The sequence below is a fragment of the Electrophorus electricus genome, chromosome 5 (genome assembly GCF_013358815.1).
Source record: "Electrophorus electricus isolate fEleEle1 chromosome 5, fEleEle1.pri, whole genome shotgun sequence".
Lineage (NCBI taxonomy): Eukaryota > Metazoa > Chordata > Actinopteri > Gymnotiformes > Gymnotidae > Electrophorus > Electrophorus electricus.
Window position 1 is genome coordinate 3,297,926 of NC_049539.1, and position 13,853 is coordinate 3,311,778.

At 45.5% G+C, this 13,853-nt stretch overlaps 2 protein-coding genes across 6 annotated transcripts in view; both read right to left on the reverse strand.

Moving 5' to 3' along the window:
* LOC113567840 (glucocorticoid-induced transcript 1 protein) overlaps nucleotides 1-4,996 on the reverse strand; it is a 10,892-nt gene extending 5,896 nt beyond the window's left edge. For 2 of the 4 annotated variants that reach the window (XM_035526041.1, XM_035526042.1), the window contains exon 1: nucleotides 3,058-3,560. The gene's annotated coding sequence lies outside the window, so the exon portion shown is untranslated. Of the gene's footprint in view, nucleotides 1-614; nucleotides 681-3,057; nucleotides 3,561-4,907 lie in introns of those variants that run through there. The other 2 variants (XM_026995957.2, XM_035526040.1) reach the window with 2 other exon arrangements.
* Nucleotides 4,437-12,150, reverse strand: mios (missing oocyte, meiosis regulator, homolog (Drosophila)). 2 transcript variants are annotated; one of them, XM_035526037.1, is made up of 10 exons: nucleotides 9,989-12,147; nucleotides 9,625-9,723; nucleotides 9,258-9,512; nucleotides 7,695-7,864; nucleotides 7,244-7,309; nucleotides 6,955-7,113; nucleotides 6,405-6,557; nucleotides 5,905-6,109; nucleotides 5,465-5,594; nucleotides 4,437-5,163 (listed from the first exon to the last, which is right to left on the reverse strand). In XM_035526037.1, exons 1-10 carry the CDS (start codon nucleotides 11,283-11,285, stop codon nucleotides 5,073-5,075), a joined length of 2,625 nt encoding a protein of 874 aa, XP_035381930.1. In that variant the 5' UTR covers nucleotides 11,286-12,147; the 3' UTR covers nucleotides 4,437-5,072. The 2 variants fall into 2 exon arrangements, with proteins under 2 accessions (XP_035381930.1, XP_035381931.1); XM_035526038.1 differs by lacking the exon at nucleotides 4,437-5,163 and adding an exon at nucleotides 5,170-5,293 and having other exon boundaries at nucleotides 9,989-12,150.
* Nucleotides 12,151-13,853: the final 1,703 nt, after the last annotated feature.

Sequence of the window (13,853 nt, forward strand, 5' to 3'; positions counted from 1 at the left end):
CTCAGACACCAAAACATTTTTTCGGCCCTTCTTGTATTATCTATTTCGCCGTTCCCTGAACATCAGTCATTTGCACTGGTATCCTCATTGTTAGGTTCATACATGTATTCTTATATTGCTCTGTTTTTCATTTCTTGTGTCATATTGAACTCTGTTTGAGGGGTGTAGCAGACAGGGAGTCTGACAACTAGCTGTCAATCAAGTGTCCTCATTAGAATATTAGGGCCACACCCACACCATTCCTAGCTAGGAATGATCAGTGATTTTGGAGTAATCTTACTACCATTCCAATATTTCCTATACACCAGCAGGACAATCTATAGCAGTATTACACACTACTCTGTAGAACCTGGAGTTTTATACTAACTCCAGCTGCCATCCACATGTAATTAGAGATTAAATAAAATAATAATAATAATTATTATTATTATTATTATAATAACCTGTGATTCTCTATAATCTAACACATAAAAGATCCAAATGGAAAATAAAGATAAAAGTTAAACTATGAAGAAGTATTATGATTACAATAAATTAAGGACCATAAATCATGATGCACAAATGAAAATACAAAACCACAACAAAATTAAAAAATTACAACAAGCACAAACTACCTCAAGTTGCCTCTCCGAGACCGGCCCAAGACTCGATATGACGGTGTGGCTTAAAGTCAAGTCAGGCCTCCTGGTTCACAGCAGGGCTTGAACTCTGCAGAGTGCCATGCTCCAAGAACTCAGGAGGAAATGAAGCAGACCTAAACTGCTTAACACAAGACCTGTAGTGCTCCTTCGAAGCCAAACACCAGGGCTCATCCATCGCCTGCAACTGAAAGTGCAACAAGTGCACACCGCTGCAGCCATAGCGTGACCGTGCTGAGTCGGAGCCGTCAACCTGCGTGGTGCCGACCACACGAGAGTTCAGCCGCGTAATGCATGATGCACAGACAGGAACATGCAAAGAATCGACTTGCACCTGGTGCTCAAAGGTCAACGCTGGCACCCACAGAGTCCCTACTGCATGTTTTGAACAGAAATGCACCTTTACATTAACTTTTGCAGTGTAGAAACTTTACTTTTATTTAATAAACAACCAGCGCATTCCCCATAACTGTATCCACATTATTTTATGCATCTTTACCTTGCTTTCTTACAAACAGAGACTCATTACAACAACCATGTTTAATATGATGCACCGCATGTGACTGCTTCTCTGCCACACTGCCTAACGACTTCCAACTAGCCATCTGCTGGGTTTTGCTACAGCACGTTGTTACCCTGCTATATCCTGTAAGTCTGCAACTGCTACAACACCCCCAACCCCCACCCCCCACCGCGTAAGAGGTCAGGCCGTGCGAACCAAGCCGGCTGGATGTGGCGTGGCACAGGTAAGGGGGAGGAGTAGCAGGGCCTCTCCGTCGGGCGGGCGCCTCGCTGAATGAGTCCATGCTGGAGGTCCTGCTGCATTCACTTGCAGATCGTGTCCTGGGCAGCTGCTGCAGCCTCTCTGTGCTTAGCAGAGCCATTTCACATGCAAATTGCCCACCGGCGTCTGACACTCCCCACCGGCTCCGAGTGGGGAGAGGAGAGCCAGCCTAGCAAAACCCATCTGTCTCAGGTGGAGAGTCCTAATGCAGGCCATGTGGACAACTGCAGAATTAGAAAGACTTAGAAAGACTTTGTGCTGCATGCAGCACTGTAGAGGAGACTCTCAACATCTGCACTAATCTCAGGAACTGTTACGTGGGAAACCTCATGGACCTGACCTGCAACTCACTCACTCATGCTTAGAGTAAAAAATAAAATTCTCCACCAGGTAGCACTGTTAGCACTGAAATACCTTTGCTTCACATCCATGGCATCCAGGTCATCCTTGCATCCTAAAGACCTGGATTCCTTACCGTTTGCAAATCACACAAACATCCATTGAGAGTGCAGTCACCCATGTAACAGCATGTCAGGACAACAACTGGCTATTGAAGCAAAACTGCTGATGGATTTTGGAAAGAAGCAGAACAGAAGCTACAACCCCCCCTGACTATCAAAAGAACACTGGTACCAAGAGCAAGTTATTTCAAATATCTAGTCATCAATTTAACATGGTCACATCACATTAAGAAAAGTATAAGAGCACCTTTATTACCTCCGCTGACTGAGGGACGCTGAACTGCCATCCAAATCCTTACCAATGTTTATCATAGCAGCACAGAGACAATCCTGACAGCAAACATCACTGCCTGGTGTTTGAAACAGCACCAGTAGTCACCACAGGCCTTGCAAAGGGTTGTGCGCTCTGCAGTTACTGTACTTTTACACCAGCTGCTGGAAGAACAAGGCAAAGAGGATCAGAAGACACCCCAGCAGTCCTAGCCAGAACCTGGTCTCTCGGACACCACGAGGAAAGCACTACTGCATAGTGTCTTAAGAGGCCTTCCTGTCCACAGTTCAATCTGTCAGTACGGTGACCAAAGACTGTTACTTCCCACACGTGCACACCTCTTTGGTGGAAGATGTACTCAGAAATAGTCATTCCTAGCAAACACAGAACGTTAATTATTCTACATACCAGTCTCCAGTGTGCTCACTGAAAGGGTTTTTTGTAAGTTTTTTTTTTTTAAACTGAAGTACATATCCTCTTTCCTTATTAATATCACTTAAGTATGCAAAGCATGAACTTAATTGAATTTCTGCACCAAAACCTTACTTGAGGTTCAAAAAAAGAAGGGGAAAAAAAACAATGATAGGATTTTATATTTTTGTTTGCTTATGTTTTTTGTTAAGCAAACAAACATGCTCATATTTCTGCATCACAATATTTCTGAATGTTCAGAAATGGACCATTGTGGAATTCTTATTTTTTTTTGTTTCCTTTTGGGCTGTTTGTTATATATACAAGGTTGTCCAAAGAGACTTTTATACTTTTGTAAATTCCCCCACTTACTTTTGAAAATTACAATGAACGATTAATACCGCGATACCGTGAATTTTTATATTAGGTTATTATACCATGAAAATGCAAATCGCAACATCCTTAGGATTCGCCATCAATGATCATACTCACCGAACTGTCGGTAAGTCCCGCAGTTTCCCAAGACAAAGTGTATTTATAAAAGTTGGCTTTTGAATTTGCTAAAAGAACAGGGAAAAGTCGATGGTTTGTTTAACTGCAAATCTTAAAAAGTCTCAGTAAGGACCGCAAGGAGCCTATGGCACAATCTGTGCAAATAAGAGCTAATTAGCTGTATTTTTAGGAGTGTTACTATACTGTTCGAGTGGACCAATTAGTTTCATTCATTATTTCTCGTCTCTTCAGGATGTTGGGTGCTCTATAAAAGTTCGCATGAAACGTTGAATAAAGTTAGTATCCATTATTTTCTTTCCAGGTTGGTTACCGAGAAGCGAACAGTAACACAAAACAAGCGTGAACACTACCAGGTGTGTGTTAGCAAGCCCAAAAGTCAAACACCGTGAAAACGCACTCGATGCAATATGCAGCTGCTGACGAGCTATACTGGATACAACCGTGCAAAACCCGAGCCGATGGTCCAAGCGTAACGCGGGGACTTAAAAAAGCCAGCACACCTGCGACAGCCACTCCAAAATTCACGGCCCTGCTAGATCACAGTCCGAGAAGCGTTTGCACGGAGCCCTCAGTGCCAGCCGGGACCCATGCAGAGATGTGGGGACTGGTTCAGGGATGTCCTGTCCCCCGGAGCAGGGGGGCGGCGTTGAGCTCCGCGGGTCTGCACGGACTAGGGGGACGTACCTCCGATGGGCTGCGCTCGGTTGCTGTAAACGCCGACACAAACCAAGCAGCACTCTGGATTGTGAGCGCAGTTTGTATTAGCCAGACAAGAAAAACGTGGCCCTTTAGCGAGCAGCTGCAGCTTTTAGCGTCAATTCCGAACGAACGTGCGCGCGGGTTAAAGCGGAACATTTCACGGTTATTGCTGTAGTTATTGGACAGCAAACATGGGGTGGGATTATTCCTCCAGACTTCGGCGAACAGCGACCCAGTGAGTTTGTGCAAATACACTTACGAAAATAAAGAAATTTGTTGGAGGACGCAAGCTACTGTGTATTAGAAATGATAGAATAAATCAGGAAACACAAACACCCATCATTAGTTTCGATATTAGAGAGAATTAACATGGAATTTTATAAATATTAGAAGTTTCCAAGTGATTTAGTAAATGAAGCAATGTGCCGCCCCGTGGTAAATTCAAGCATTTTGGAGTTGTCGTCAAAAAAGAAAACTCAAATAACTAGATGCATAACAAATAAGTGGACCCCCCCCCCCACCACCCCCCTTATGAGCGAAGAAATTCAACAGGATGTTTAACCATGCAATTAGCATATAAACATTTCAGACGGGGATGTTAATATGTTCGGGCACCAAATGTGAAAGTGTTCTCCACAACTAAAGATCTTTAAAAAAGGTCACATTTACACATTTGTCATTTTACTGAGAGCAAGAGTATGAAAGGAAAAATCAGGATTTTGCAAATGTTAATAAAAACCAACATTCCTTTGGGTGTAACAACTCTGATGAACAATTGTACGCAATAAAATGATTCTACAGCCTCAGTGATTTCATAACCCTCCTAAACATCCATAGTACTTGGAAACAAACAGGAGTTGTCCTCTGAAAGCTCTCTGATTTGTTTTGTCCTGGATTTCTACCCTGACTCATCCTTGGGATGCTGGCATGTGAACTGCACCATACAAACCCTGCTCTAAAGACACTTAAAACATTTAAGGGGAACACCCTCCTCTAATAAAGTACAGTAACATTAACCTTCACCAACACTGAGGTAATAAAGTTGCTTCATTCAAAACAGAAGCACGTCTGGGTTGTTGTTTTCCCACGAGCGACCTGCTGGTACAATCCCATGTACAGTCCCATTTCACCTCTTCATGATTTGTATCACATTTGTCGATGGCAGATCTGAGGAGGTAGATGAACGCAACCCGTCCCCGGCGAGCAGCGGTCCGGTCCGTCCCAGCCCAGGGTCTGGCTGAGGCAGCTGGGCTTCTTCTTCTTCAGGTGGTGCTGGAGAAGCAGCTCCAGGGCTGCTACACAGTGTCTGAGGGCACCAGGTTTCCTGTGGTGTCCAGCTGCATACATTTGCAGGTGCAGGCTGACACTGGACACTCACTGTGGTCTCTGGGAGTGGGTTGGACGAACAGGATGCAGTGGGACAAACGGTTATGAGTCCGTACTGCCCTGACTAGGAGGCGCTGGAGCACAGCAAGACTCGAGTGCCACAGATTATCCACTTATGTTTCATTTCACACTACAAAGGCCAAAATTAAGAGTACAACATGAAAAACACAGAGTTCATCCACTGCAGGACTGGAGTGGAGCGTAGGTAATAAATATAAAGCATTAGCTTGAAAGGGATGGACTTCAGGGTCAGCACCCCTCCCCCCGTCAGTTACTCCTTAACTCCATTTATTGCACTCACCTGAACCAGCTAAGCATATGACCAGCGTGGCCTCCATGACGACAGTTGTGGCACCAGGTGAACCAGTTATTGAACTGGGCAAGCTTCTTATCTCTTGGCAGGTCGACTTTCTCCTCGGACTTCCCCGTGCCTAGCGAGGGTCACAGAACGTTCAGTTTACGCAGCTGTGAACTGACACAATTCAACTCTCTGGCCTTCGTGGTGCACTGCATTTAATCAGAGAATAAACGGTAGACAGGAACTGTAGTGAAAACTTGTTCTATGTAGGTTATATGGGAGACGGTGAGTCAAAGCTGTTTTTAGAAACTAACAACACGAAACTGACTAGCTAGCCACGCCAGCTAGCATTAGGCTTTCAGTCCCTGCTAGCCACGCAGTGCTGTTTGATTCGTAAGGCCTGTAGAGTGCTGCGTTAGGAGGGCGTGCATCGGGTCAGGCACCTGTGCAGGTGGACACAGGTGTACCCATGTTCATCAGGCACAGAGCGCAGCGTGGCAGCGGCTTGCGGCAGCCAGGACAGCTGGTGACCTTTGACTTGGTGGGGGAGCCGCTGACCCCGTACTGGCTGAAGCCGCGGCCCTGGTGGGGCATGGCCGAGCAGCTGAACGATATGGACTTGCCACAGAAGTTGCAGCTCACAAACACCTAGAGGAACAGAGGCATATGAGGAATATTCATGCTGGAGCATTAGTTTGTATGAGGGGGAGAACATGGACAGCTGAGAGAAATTAATGTTCATACATCTTTATTATTAAGTATTTTGGGAGCTGCAATTCTACTTGCAGGTGAAACACCTGCTGTATACTTTTGCCAGACACTGTATGAGGTCAATAACTAGCAAAACCCAAATTTCATTCACATTTCACCACATTCACATTGCATAATGGACTCCTGAGGTGCGTGAACATGGCGTGATGCAGTCGTGTAAGGGGCACCGTACCTGAGCGAGAGGCTTGGAGCTGGGATCCAGCTTGCTCCTGTGGATGTCAAACTCAGCTCTCTTGTGCCAGAACCTCCACGCATCCAGCAGGTGGCGGTAGTTCTCAATCCAGCACTGCACACGTGGGTCCTTCACCACCTCTGCAGTTGAGCCCTGAGCACACCGCACATGTTCACACATGCATGCATTAAGAAGAGAGAGGTAAAAAAAAAAAAAACAGTTCAAACGGACCAACTGAAGATCCCTCCATTTTAAGCAAAAGGAATACAGGACCCCCACAGTTGTCAAGGCTCTAAAAGCTAACACAACACCTGATGCAACTACAGTAATTAAAACACACACAAACACACACACACACACACACACACACACACTCAATATATACTTTATATAGACTACAACAACTGCAAAGAGTTGATATTTTTATGTGTTTTAATTTCTAGTTTGCTCCACATCATGCAATGCTGTGTGAACTGCATTTGCTGCATATATGGCACGTGGCTAAAAATGAACCCGTGCCAAGTCGTGTGAACCGCAGCTGCAGGCCCACCCTGAGCATGGAGAAGCTGGCTGTCTGCACGTCTCCCGTGCGGTCCACGTGGCTCTCCATCAGATCCACGCCGTCTTTCGTCAAGCCCGTCAGCAGTATGCCCTCCAGATTCCCTGCCTCCTTCATCTCATTGGTCAGCTTGTCTATGTAACGAGGCAGCTAAAGCAAACATTTACATGCATTTACATGCATGTGCATTTTTACCCTTCAAAAAGTCCTGGGTAAAACAAATATTGAAACATTTGGAATAATTAAGGGGAAAACTGAAATAAGTAAATAAGTCATTTACCTGATTGTCATTTAGAAACATACAGGCAAAGGCCACTCTGTCTCTGACAGCCATTCGACTCTCATACTGGTAATAAAACAACATCCAAATCAGAGAAACAACAAGGGTGTTGCAAAAATAAGTTTCAAAAGACAAATTGCACGAACTTCATCAACGAACAAAGTGTGATGTAGTTTAAGAAAGTCCTGGAGAATAAGTTCCAATGCACCTGGCCAGAGTATCATTTCTTTGAGCAAACTCCCACCACCACATACACAGTCCTCCCTGCAACATACTGAGATCGGTGATCTGAAAGTGACATTATCAGTAGGAGCAGGGAGACCTTTGTTCTGACAGGCATTCAGAGCCTTTTCTTATTTCTTACTAGGACAAAACTATTGAGACCAGTCCGATACCCTGACCACTCCGATAAACCGGAGCCGGCGTCACACCCATGCGTGTGGCTACGCACCAGTACTGCATCGTAGTTGGCGGGCTCGCTGGTGAGGAAGGCGAACATCACGCACAGGTAGGGCTTCTGGAGCTGCAGCCGCAGTGAGCTGCACATCTCCCTCCAGAGGGAGGACTTCTCATCCGTGTAGCCCGACAGGGCCATGGCCACCACGTTCAGGTTCAGGTCACCTGGGCACACGTGAGAGCACAGAACGCCCTGGTTAGGAGCCCACCAGAAACGCCCACGCGAGAGGAACCAGGTAGACTGCAAAGCAATTTGAGGAGGGGGGGGGGGGCATGGTCCCACAGCAGGGCCCCTTCCACGCTAAAATGTGCCTGACATGTGCCTAACGTGCCTAAAAGATGCCTGACAGTGCCCTGACACCAGGAAGTGGATCTGTACTTTGCCTCAGCCAAAGTTTACAGATATCATCACATTTACATTTATGGCATTTAGCAGACACTCTTATTCAGAGCGACTTACAAAAGTGCTATCATTTACTCCTAGCCAGAAGAGTAAGTTAGAGTCCAAGATACCAATGAACTAGAATACTGTAGAAATACAGGGATCACGGCTGATGCCTAGAAGTACAGAATACATAAGCTCTCACACAACAATAAGTGTAATAAACAATAAATACTAGAGTTTGTTAGACAATATCAGTGTAATAAACAATACCCTACTATAAGCACTAGTTTAGGAGCAGGGTCAGTTGTCATTTAAATAATCCACAAATAGATGGGTCTTCAGTCCGCGTCTGACTCTGTCCGGACAGCAAGTGGAAGTTCGTTTCACCATCTGCGAGCCAAAACACAATAGTCTCCATGCTTGTCTTCCATGAGACTTGAAGCATGGTATTTCAAGCCAAGCCGTACTTGAGGTTTTTAGTACTCGAGGTAGGGATCGGGCTTTGACCATTGACATCATGAATGGAGGGACTGGTCCATTTTTGGCTTTGTAGGTGAGCATCAAGGTTTTAAATCTGATGCGTGCAGCTACTGGAAGCCAATGAAGGGAGCGCAGCAGCAGAGTAACGCATAAACTTTGGAAGATCGAAGACCAATCGCACTGCTGCAATCTGGACATGTTGCAGAGGTCAGGGAGTTGGAAACTGTGAGGTCATGGTAAGGGTTGGGAGTACTCGGGATGTACAGAAGCTCGGTTTTACTGGGGCTGAGCTTCATCTGGCCATTTCTACTGGCTGAGGATGTGTCATTTTCAGTCTTGAGAGCGAAACTTCTCTCATCGCACACGTTTACTGCAGACGAGAAGCAGAAGGGCACGGCTGCTTTGGGCTGGCCCTCAGACTGGCATGCACTTCGCACAACCTGTCTAATGACATTCCCCAGGACACAGCAGCAGAAGTCCAGTGCCAATATGCATCTGCAGACGTGAGTGCACCACTACAGCATTCCCCTCATGCAGTCCAAGCCCACTTTAACACCCCAGGCTAAAATAAGCGCTGGCGTACAGTGTTCCGTCACTAAATGTCACATCGATAAGATACCTGCTACTGCCATTGCATTTCATATTCCATTTCACAAATCCACACCACGCTAGTCCCTGTTTGAACATCCAGACCTTTCTCAGAAGAGGCTCCTTTGTTGAGGATCTGGATGGCGCGGCGGATGTCCAGGTTGAAGAGGGCCACAGAGGCAGCCCGCTCCCACTCGCCCTCTTGTTCCAGGGACTTCAGGAAGGGCTCGATGTCGACGTCCGGCCCGCGGCCGATCCAGCCACACAGCCGCAGCGCCAGGCTACGCTCCTCGCTTTGGTATTGCGCCACGTCCGCCGGCCTTTCCGAGCCCTTCCAGCACCGCCGGATCTCTGTCGTGCCTGGAGGGGATTGGAGAAGGAAGGCAAGAGCGCGGGAAGGCCGGTCGGAACGGATCATACCGTGCATGCGGCAAAAAATTGAAAAACCCGTTAAAAATCGTGGGCTACTCACCAGAACTGGATTTGACAATGTTCTTGATGCCTGAGTAGATCAGAGACTGTTTATTTCCCTGTTGCCTCTGTTCCAAGTCCTCAGTATATTGTTGCATGAGTGATTGTTACATAAGAAACTTTAACTCTCTTAGAAATCAGGCGAACACAATATGCAATGGAGAAGACTGAGCTTACTGCTTCTCATCACTTACGTCTTACAAAATAAAATATTACTTATCAATATTACATATCTATTACACAGACCATTAAATATTACATTTACAGAAGGAGTATTTCATCGCAAAAGGTGTTCATATTTTGCAAAGAACAAAAAAAAAAGGTTAGTACTTTATTTCTATTGGCTGGTGAATAGTTAAGGATATAATGCAAGGTATACCAGAGGGACCTCAGCTGAGGGTCATTTCCTCCAGCCAGCAGGTGGTTCCTCCACACCTGGACGGTGTCATGGCCATAACGCGACTGAGCACGCTCTCTCATTTTGGTGGCGATGTCCTTCTCAGCAGCTGACCCGCCCTCCTCGGCACAATCGTACAGGTGACGCCCACACGCCCACATTAGCGAGGTGGTGGAACTCCAAGCCAGCGAGATGCGCTCGAACACGGTGAAGTCGCTCATGGCCCGGTTGGGCGACACCACCACCATGCGGTTCTGGGCGGACGGGTGCCAGGCGAAGCTGCTGATGGTGCTCTCGCTGCACGGCTGCACCGCCCGCTCAATGACGGTGGGCTCGGTCTCATCTCCGATGGGTGTGGGCGCGTGCTGCATGTCGTAGAGGCGGATGACGTTGGTGTCGCGCGTCAGCGTGGCCAACAGGCCCATCCGCGTCGGGCACCACGCCACCTTCGTCAGCGGCTTGGGCTGCTCCGGCAGCGTGAAGACGGGCTTCTCGAACTTCCGCAGGTCCCAAATGGCCACTTGGCCCTCGAAGAAAGACGCCACACGGTCCTGGAAGTGCGGGTCCACCGTCACGCCCTGGATGGCCTTGGTGTTGACAAAGGTCTTCTGGCTGGTGTTGCGCAGGTCGAAGATGGCCAGGTTGCGGTGCATGCCAGCCAGCAGCAGCTTCTGGTGGTCGCGCGGTAGCCAGCAAAGGGACAAGCATGCATCATTCTGACCCAGCTCGTACAGCGGCTTAGTCACCACCATGCCGGATTCGGCATCGCCGGACAGACGGAGCTTCTCGGCTGGTACGGCCTCTGGGGAATATTTACTGCAGATGTCCCAGATCAGCACCGAGAAATCCGCTCTGTGCTTATCTAGACCAGCAGCAAGCCAGTTGCTGTCCACGGGGTTCCACGCCAGGGTGTTGCACTGACGGGCGTGTTTTGGCACAAACTCCTTGCCCATAAGCTCTTTGCATTTGGAGTTGTGGCTCTGGCCAAGGCTGGTGAGCACCACCCTGCCATTAGCCTGACCGACGGCGAGCAGGCACTCCGGCTCATGCTTTGGGTACCAGGCCACGCATTTCATGTAGGGGGTGTCTGAGTTAATGGCCAGCAATGTGGCTGCTGTCTCCTCAGACAGCGGGAGTGATCCAGCCTTGGCCTCTGACGTACCCACAGCTCCAATTCGATACAGGCTAAGTTCTGAGTCACAAATCACATATCGGTCCGCATGATGTGGTGACCATAAGATATCTGGCTTACAAGCGCTCATCATTACAAGAACGTTCACTGCAACTGTTTGCCCTGCTTTCTTTTAGAAAACTTCAGTGTTTTTTCATTTTTTTTATATAGTGCCACATATATTATAACCCTAGACAGGTAGCAAACTAGCTAGTTAATTTCGCCCGCCTGGTGGTTTAAAACATATGCATAAAAACAAACGCATATAACTATCTATAACCTAATCCAGCCTGGTAAATTTAGGTAGGGAGGTGTCCAACTACCACAGAACTCAATCAATGTTGTCTGAAGGTTTGATTGCAAGAAATATGATTAATCTGGTTGTCTAGCTATATTTCTAGTTAGCTAAAAGTCCCTGGTAACATTCTTAATAATTTGACAATATATCTAAACAGTAGCTAGCTGTCTAACTTAGCTATTTGGTAGTATTTTGTACCAACGACGAATGAAGCCTAAAATCTACAACAAGCCGAAATTAACTTTATAGACTTTTTTAGCTGCTGAAAGGGTTGGTATGTAGCTAGCTAGCTACTGCTGACAGTGACTTTTTGGCTGATTAATTAGCTAGCTGGCTAGCTAGCTAGCACTGTGACCACTACCTGCCATTTCCTACCAATTCCAAAGCAGATGTTCCAGAACCACAGACACTAAACTAAATAAGCAGTTTAGGAAAGGTTATATTCAATGACGAAGAAACTGCAAGCTAAACTTTAACTTAATTCCACATTCGAACATAGTGTTGAAGTTCTCCATGTTTACGAAGCGTGTTCTCAACCTGTGAATTCGGCTATTGGGTGTAACAAATAAACAAATTAGATTTCAATGTAAAAGTCCCCAAGTATAGCCGAACTGTTTTTATGAGGCAACTCATGAAAAAAAAATTAAAAAAACCTTTCATTTATTGTAAATCATAATCACATAATGGAAAATATAATAAAAGCACACTTGAAAAAATATTATTTGAATTATATTTTAAAATCCATGTTTTAAAGATTTAAAATAGACGTTCCGAAGCGCCTAAGCGTTCCGAAGGGTTATATCGGGCATACCGCCATCTGGAGTCGCTGGAATAGAAATTCTGCACATACACAATTTGAAAACTCATCAAAAACTCCACTATCGCGCTCGCGTATTAAAATGACATGTCGGACTCTTAAGATCACCTTTGGGATATAAAAAACGGAACAATCCATTAAACACTGCACAACAGGCCACCTCAAGAGACATCATGCCTGTTTCATCGATTTTACGGGGCGTTATTTAAATAATAAGTAGGTTAGTCATAAAAGCCAAGGGATTTTGGGACCACGTATTCTTCTAGCAATCACCACAACTGCTCCTCAACAAAAACAAATGGTTGTTTACTTAGTACATTCCTTCAACACCTTGTGAGTAACTCCGTGAATATTTATTCACTTAATCTTTCAAGAATGTAGACAAGAAGTTCTCTCTAGCACTTTGCACATCTTCCTCTTTTCTTGATGGTCCATCCTCTCTCTCTCTCTCTCTCTCTCTCTCTCGCTCTCTCTCTCTCTCTCTCTCTCTCTCTCTCGCTCTCTCTTTTTTCCTCCTTCTTTATTCCAGGAAGACATTATTGCAGCCGCACATCTGAGGTCTGCACTCTCTCTCGGACTATGGGCCAGGCCTTCCTCCACTGCTACCCAAATTATTGATTGACTGTAACCCAACAGCTGCTGTAGAAAGTATCGAGAAATTAAGTCCCTCACCAGTCCATGATTTGGTAAAATGCTCTCTCTCTCTCTCTCTCTCTCTCTCTCTCTCTCTCTCTCTCTCTCTCTCTCTCTCTCTCTCTCATATATATATATATATATATATATATATATATATATATATATATATATATATATATATATATATATATATATATATATATATATATATATAAAATCACTCAATTACTGACTCACACTCTCCCCCCCCCCCTCTCTCTGTCTCACTCACTCACTCACACTCCCCCCCCCCCCCCTTTCCAGGATTAGTCTCCTCTGTGATAACAGTGGTAGGCCATTAAAATAGAATTTATGATTATTTCAAAATATCGAAGGCAGAAACAAACAGCATTAGTATGTCAAATGCAATAAGCAAATGTATGTAGTGAACCTCAGATTATCACTTGAAATGACTCCCCAAAGCAGCTGAGTTATTTCATCACAGCTAAATATTGGCCCCAAATCTCACTAAGCAGATGAAAAACATATTTTCCCTACAATTCACTAATGAAAACAATAATTTCTAAGGCAATCTCTTATGGATATGGCAAGAAGCTTTGCTGTAGGCCTATATAATTATGCAATTTCTGCGTATCTGTTTTATTTATTTATCATTCATTTAATATACAGTAGCTGCTCACCTAAAGTTCATGTCCTTGACATTTGCTTTAGAAAAATCCAGTGTTTGGGAATCCAGTGTTTGGGAACAGCAGTGACAGTTTGGGTCTTAGCAACAGCATTCCATTAGAGTAGATATAGATTGGTAAAAAGAGACAGCAGGTTAGGCATAAAATAATAATGCTGTGTGAAACAGGGTGTATAATGTGCAAAGGTGGACTCTGCTAGATCTTGCCATGACAGCACAGCTAAAA

What these genes read in the sequence shown, in the direction of transcription:
- mios (XM_035526037.1), bottom strand. Translation starts at nt 11,285, where the DNA reads ATGATGAGCGCTTGTAAGCCAGATATCTTATGGTCACCACATCATGCG. An exon ending in AGGAGCCTCTTCTGAGAAAG is followed by an intron (nt 7,865 to 9,257) that starts GTCTGGATGTTC and finishes ACGTGTGCCCAG; the next exon opens with GTGACCTGAACCTGAACGTG. An exon ending in ACCTGTGTCCACCTGCACAG is followed by an intron (nt 5,595 to 5,904) that starts GTGCCTGACCCG and finishes GACCCTCGCTAG; the next exon opens with GCACGGGGAAGTCCGAGGAG.